At 36.6% G+C, this 7064-nt stretch overlaps 1 protein-coding gene across 1 annotated transcript in view; it reads left to right on the top strand.

The window, feature by feature from the left end:
- zmat4a (zinc finger, matrin-type 4a) overlaps positions 1-7064 on the top strand; it is a 92863-nt gene that overhangs the window by 77738 nt on the left and 8061 nt on the right. Inside the window, exon 6 of the mRNA XM_016285244.1 lies at positions 1510-1606. Within this exon, the coding sequence (XP_016140730.1) occupies positions 1510-1606 (97 nt within the window). The remainder of the gene's footprint in view (positions 1-1509; positions 1607-7064) is intronic.

The raw sequence follows: 7064 nt of genomic DNA, 5'->3' as shown, positions 1-7064 counted from the left end.
CGTTTGTGAGGCCGGTTGGATGTACTGCCAAATTCTCTGAAACGCCTTTGGAGATGGCTTATGGTAGAGAAATTAACATTCAATTCACAGGCAACAGCTCTGGTGGACATTCCTGCAGTCAGCATGCCAATTGCACGCTCCCTCAAAACTTGCGACATCTGTGGCATTGTGCTGTGTGATAAAACTGCACATTTTAGAGTGGCCTTTTATTGTGGCCAGCCTAAGGCACACCTGTGCAATAATCATGCTGTCTAATCAGCATCTTGATATGCCACACCTGTGAGGTGGATGGATTATCTCGGCAAAGGAGAAGTGCTCACTAACACAGATTTAGACAGATTTGTGAACAATGTTTGAGAGAAATAGGCCTTTTGTGTACATAGAAAAAGTCTTAGATCTTTGAGTTCAGCTCATGAAAAATGGGGGCAAAAACAAAAGTGTTGCGTTTATAATTTTGTTCAGTGTAATACACTTGTTTATGTAAATAAACAATTCAACAAATAAATTAGATTTTTAGGTAGTATTTTTTTAATAAGTAGTATAAATTAGCTTTCTTGGTTGTTTAGAATCTAACTTGAGCATAAGTTCAATTTAATGTTAAAAGTATCATCTGACTGTTTATAAACTTCTTAAAATTCTGAGCTGCTTTAAAGTTTTAAAGTGGCTTCCCCACTGAATAATAATATGAAGTGTTATTTAGTTTGGGCCAAATTTCACTCTTCTTATATTTCTTCATGGCTGCACAAGAGCGTCACAGTTCGTGGCTTCCCCTCTCTTGCCCTTACGGGTGCAACAACATCAGTATCCCAAGCTGGATTACAAGCCACATGGCCTTCTTAAATATTTATAATGTCACTTGACACACACACACACACATACACACACACACACAAGAACAGAGGATCTTGTCTCCTCAAAGGTCCCCCTCCCTAGAAACGGATTGCATTTCATGGATATAACTTCCATTGTAATTTCATAGTTGTTCTTAAAAACACAAATAAATAAATAAAAAGGCTTGAAATTTCTATATTTATATATCTTTATTTGATTCTCCCCACACACACATTCCCTCAGGGTACGGTAATCAGGAGAGTTGATCATGCAGAACTGCGAAACACAGCCGAGCAGTGACCCGTGCTGAGCCTCGGCTGACTGAGCGAGATAGAGACCAGTGTTATCTCATTCCCCAGTTAGTCCTTCTGTTCACGGGAATGACTTGATAAGGCTTTATTGACCACTCTGCTTTCAGCTTAGCATGGTGCAGAGGCCATGGACAAAAGATAGTCAAAGACATGTATGCATGTAATGTTATTTTTTTATGATTCACCCCAAATATAATAAAATCGTTTTGTCCTCTAAATGCTGTAAAGATGATGTCATTGAATGGCATACATGATAAGATTTCACAGCTGAATTTTCTTACTATGACTGTCATGTTAGATTATGTGCATTTGTATTTTTGTTTTGCACTTGCCAAAAACACAAATGTGTGTCTTTCTTTCTGTGTAGGTCTAAAACGCTGCTACACATGTGATGTCTGCAGTGTCACACTGAATTCAGTGGCACAGTATCATGCACACCTGCAGGGCTCCAAGCACCAAAACAAGTAAGTGCCAACGTGCACCTTGTGCCAAAAAAAACCCTGCTTTTGGAGGTTGTTTTTTTTATTTTTTTTTTATTTATGGAATATGTGTTTTTGTATTTTTGTTTAATAGCAATAAAATAAAATAAAAATTAAGCTAAATTAAACGTATTTTTTAAATTAATAAAATTTAATATTTTGTAAATAAGTAAAATAGCAAAATTAAACCTTGCGTAAAATTTCACATGACAATATTGATGCAGCCCATCTCAATGCTTAAAGTATTTAAAGCTTCTGAAACTCAATACCAAACTTTTTTACTCTAATATAATGAAGCAAAATGGTATGAATATATATTAATTGTTATTAGTGAAAGTCGCCAAGTATGGTTACCCATAGTGCTCTGCATTTATCCCATCCCACACACACACACACAGCAGTGAATTGAACACACACACACCGTGAACACACACCCAGAGCAGTGGGCAGCCATTTATGCTGCGGCGCCCGGGGAGCAGTTGGGGGTTCAATGCCTTGCTCAAGGGCACCTCAGTCATGGTATTGAGAGAGAGAGCGCTCCCCCCACCTACAATTCCTGCCGGACCTGAGACTCGAACTCACAACCTTTGGGTTACGAATCCGACTCTCTAACCATTAGGCCACGACTACCCCCGTATTTCTAGTTAATTGAAATATGACAACGAGTTTTCTCATATAACAGCAACTGATTTTAGTGGAACTAGACATCAAGTACATTGTTTCTTTTCCAATGCAATGGCAACTCATACTTGGTGATGAGGATAATAATACAAACGGAGCTCAATAGTTTAGTTTACTAAACAGATTTCCTAGAAGTGCCCTTACCAAAAAGTAGTATACTTCAAGTTTATTTTAGTAAGTATACTTAAATAAAGTTCAAGTATATTTTGAAGTATACTTTATGTAGTAAGTATACAAATATCAGTGTACTAGTAGTATACTTGTAAGTGTACTATTTCAATACTCCTTGGGACTAAATTGGCCCACTTTCTAGTATATAAAAGTATACTTTTAAGTATGCTTTAAGTATAACAGTAGTAAACTTTGAGTGCACAAGTAGTTTACATCAAAATGTTTAGTTTGTACTGCAACTATATTATAAGTGAACTTATAGGTATACTGATAGTTTACTAATTAAATACTTGTAGTAGCATTTTTAGTACACTTTGAAGTATAGTCTCAGTAAACTACTAGCTTAGTAGTTTTATACTGCATGTATACTCGTACGTTTTCTTTAAGTGAACTTTACATCATACTTGAAGTATACTACTATGTCCCTATTTAGGTATTAATTTGTATATATTTTGTTACATGAATATCTGAACATACAAAACATCAAAAGAAAGAACAGGGTATCTGCTCGTAAACAAAAACATTTTATTCTAGCTTCATGCATTCTTTTTTTAAACACTTGAATGTGGATACGTTTCATAAAATAATCAAAACATAGATAAAGTCGATCAACACCCCAAAGCTTGACAGTTATTATTACCTCTTCATTGGTCGACATTTTATTCCATAATGTTACATAATTTTGATACTGTTTTATGTCTGATGATCGTGTTAGAATACATTTGGAAGCATCTGTTGTTTCGGTTTCTTCTTCACTTGTGTTTTTTGGAAATTCTGTACAGAAGATGTGTACTAGCGCCCCCTACAGTATAACAATGAAAACACGGATACTAGGAGCACAATTATAGCTAAAATATATTTAGACTTTTTCTAAGTATAAGTCAAGTATACTTAAATGTCATTTTAAGTATATTTCTGAGAAGTACATAAAAAGTAGACTAAAAGTATACTTTCCTATTTTTAGTTTAAAAGAAGTATACTAATAGCACACTTGAATAAACTTCTTTTTCGTAAGGGTGGTGGTTGGTTCCAGGGCATTTTTGAATGTTCCTAGATTGTTATTTAATTTTTGGACTGTTCTTCTTTAATTTATCCCTGAAGTGGAGTTTTTGTCCCCTTTGATATACTACCTCTTATGATTGCTCACAGTCGTCCAGTCATCTGAATTGGCAGTCCGACTGTTTGTTCGAATTTACTCCTTCTTTCAACACTCTGCTCCAAGCGTGTTTGAAGCAATTACTCCATAATTTTGGTGCTGACCCCAGTTCCTCTGTTTACACACACATGCGGGTCATTAGCTGTGCAAACATTAGGAGCAGGGTGCGAACTATGGGGGAGCTAGGGGGAGCTCGGCTCCCCTTAATAAGACATGGGCTCCCCTGAAAATGTGATTTGTGAAATTTTGAGGGGGTCTCAAAAAATATTGACAATGTGTTATTTTGACGTGCAATTTCAGTTTTGTGTAATGTGATCATTGTGGATTATTGTGTGTAAAATTGCAAAAATATAATTCATGCATGACGGCGATTTAAACCTAATTCACTTCAATAAAGATAACTATACATGCTATTCTTGTCATGAGCATCAAGGTGTGGGGGCGCTGCGGTGCAAATTCCACTCATGTTTAGTACATGTTAACTCAAAGATTCGTAGAAAAAATATAAACGTTGGACTCTGTGGTCGATTCTGTGTTAAGTTAAGGCATGTTATTCGCAATTATGTGTTGTGGCTGGGTTGTTATAGGTCTGCGTTGTTCATGTGAACTCAAAGACATCCGGATGCTTTGTTTATAGACTATTTGTGGGTGGCTGTTTGTTGTTTCACCTATCAATTTGTGTCGATAAAGTATAATAGGGTAAATCATGTATAGTGATTTATCCTATATAGCGCTTGCATAAAGCAAGTAGTGCATACACTTGTAGCTGTTCTGTATCTTTGTAAGTCATTGTAAGTCCCCCCCCAAAGTTCACGGTACAGTTCAAACACTGATTAGGAGCACATCCAAAATTGAGATTTTAGTGAGCACTGAGACTAGACTCTCAGTCAGCTCTCCATCACTTATTAAAAATCATTCTCCATTGCTCCTCACTAGACAAAATCCACTGCTCTTTAACTCTGAGCACTGTAAAAAAAAAAAAAAAAAAAAAGTGCAGCCTGACTCCATCATAGCTGTCAGATGTCCAGCCCTTTTATCACCTGCTGCCATAATATTGGATGTCTTCCCTGTCATATGGTCCAGTAGCATATGTTTTGGGGGTGTACTGTTCTGCACTCTGCCTGCTGATCCTTATCCAGGTTGTTTGTTTTGAGTGGACCACCTCAGCAAGTTGACTGATTGAGATACAAATACATACTGTCACACAAACATATAACCAAACACACAGAGCACGCTGGCATGCTGCATATAATATGGGGCCCTATGATTTCTGCAACGCAGGATTTGGCAAATTTTGGATTGTTGTACACTTAAATCATGATATGGACTAATATCTGTGAATATTAATCAGCGAAGAGACATGTATGTCCTGTTTAGTCTACTACACATTTGTGCTGTTTTCATCAAAGACACTCCACATGAACTTCATCTCTGGAGCGGCTTTGAGAGTTCACTTCACAAGCATTTAATTTGATAAAAACAATCATCAGATATACGCAGAAACTCAATAATAGTATACACACACATGCACAACGAGGAAATTCAGTTTGCACCCTTTGTGGGGGGATGGTGAAACAAATGACCCTCTCGTGTTAAGAGTATCGATAAGTCTGCAGATCAATAGATACACTCCACATCTCCTCAGACAGACTAAATCAACCCTCCTGCCATTTCCTTTCTTCATTCAGCCAAATATGTTTCTCCTGCCAAATTGAGAACAACCTTATATTCAGTAATTCAGTTCAGCTCTAAGGGATGTATGCATTATCTACACTTTATTAGAGTATTTTAATTTGGGGAGACACTTATTTCTTTCTCTTATTTGAGGGCATTCATTGCTGATGAATGTGGTATCTCTATCTATGATTATGACATGATGGAGGGGGTAACAGTGAACTGTTGTCTGATATGTTGTCTGATGTGCTCTGTATACTGTATGCAGCAACTCTGTGTCACACACACACACACACACACACACACACACACAAATGTGTTTTGTGTGAAACACACTGGACAGTTTGACATCTGAAGTTAACATCCTAATCTTGAACCACCAGAAAACACACATTTATTTATATATATAAATTTATTTATTTATAGTAAAGTTAAAGTATCAAGATAAAAAAAATCTTATGCTACATTTACTGTATTTGATCAAAAATAAAATAAAAGCAATAATATTGTGAAATATTACAATTTAAACTGATTTGAATATGTTTTAAAATATAATTTATTCCTGTGATGTGAAAGCTGAATTTTTAGCAGCCATTACTCCTGTCTTCAGTGTCACATGATTCTTCAGAAATCATTCTTATATGCTGATTTAGTGCTTTAATTTGGTTATTATTTTAAAAAAGGATCGTTTGATAGAGTTTAAAAGAATAGCATTAATTTAGAATTAGTAAAAAATTCTATTGTTATGAAAGATTCTGTCACTTTTGATCAATGTAATGCATCCTTGCTGAATGAAAGTAGGCTATTTCATTTTCAAAACATAAGGTGTGAGAACCCAGAAATTAATAGATGTATTAGTATGACCATGAAGCATTTTATAGTATCATTAAAGCAAATATAAAGCATGCATAATATGATTTAGTTTAATGTTGCTTTATTCTTTAGGCATCCCGAGGAAAATGGCTTTTCCATAGCCTTTGTTGGATGAAGGTTCAGAAGGTTTGGAGTATGCATGTAATAACACTTTAGAATAGGGAACGCATATAGTTGTTAAAGGGGTCATATGATGTTGCTAAAAAGAACATTATTTTGTGTATTTGGTGTAATGAAATGTGTTTATGTGGTTTAAAGTAAAAAAAAACATTATTTTCCACATACTGTACATTATTGTTTCTCCTCTATGCCCCGCCTTTCTGAATACTGTCTTTTTACGCGTTGCGTTGCATCGCACCGCGTAAGCATAAAACCATGTCTGCATTTGTGATCAGAGAAATGACTAGCAAGTGCTATACACTGCCCAAAACTCGCGTTTGAATCATCAGTGGCAAATCCTTTAAATGAAAACGTACTTACAGTTTATGAGTCAGAATAGCCGGCATTGTAGTCTACTCTTCCAGGTTCAGGAAACAGTCCTCCATAAAATGTGCTGCACACAAATGAATATTTGGGTTGAACTGTTCTGGAACAGTGTTGTAAATGCAACTTAACCACTGATTTCTAGTCGTGTCCTCTTTTGGAAGGCCAAACAAAGTAGTTTCACTTTCACAACGAAACACAGTGTCACACAAGGCGGCCTTGAGTGAGCGGAGGCCTGCGGCTAGAGTGAGGAACGGCCTGCGGATTCGACGAAGGAGCGACCGGTGGACAGCTTCGTCCACGGTGAAAGCCGATCCGGCGATCCACAGTGCGAAGTTGATGTATTCCCTTAGCAACCAGCACGGATCAGCTCTAGGCATGACGAAGCGGATATCGTCCTCTTTT

The sequence above is a fragment of the Sinocyclocheilus grahami genome, unplaced genomic scaffold (genome assembly GCF_001515645.1).
Source record: "Sinocyclocheilus grahami isolate Dianchi unplaced genomic scaffold, SAMN03320097.WGS_v1.1 scaffold195.1, whole genome shotgun sequence".
NCBI classification, from domain to species: Eukaryota; Metazoa; Chordata; class Actinopteri; order Cypriniformes; family Cyprinidae; genus Sinocyclocheilus; species Sinocyclocheilus grahami.
The sequence above is the reverse complement of the archived record's forward strand: the minus strand, read 5'-3'. Positions and strand labels throughout refer to the sequence as shown.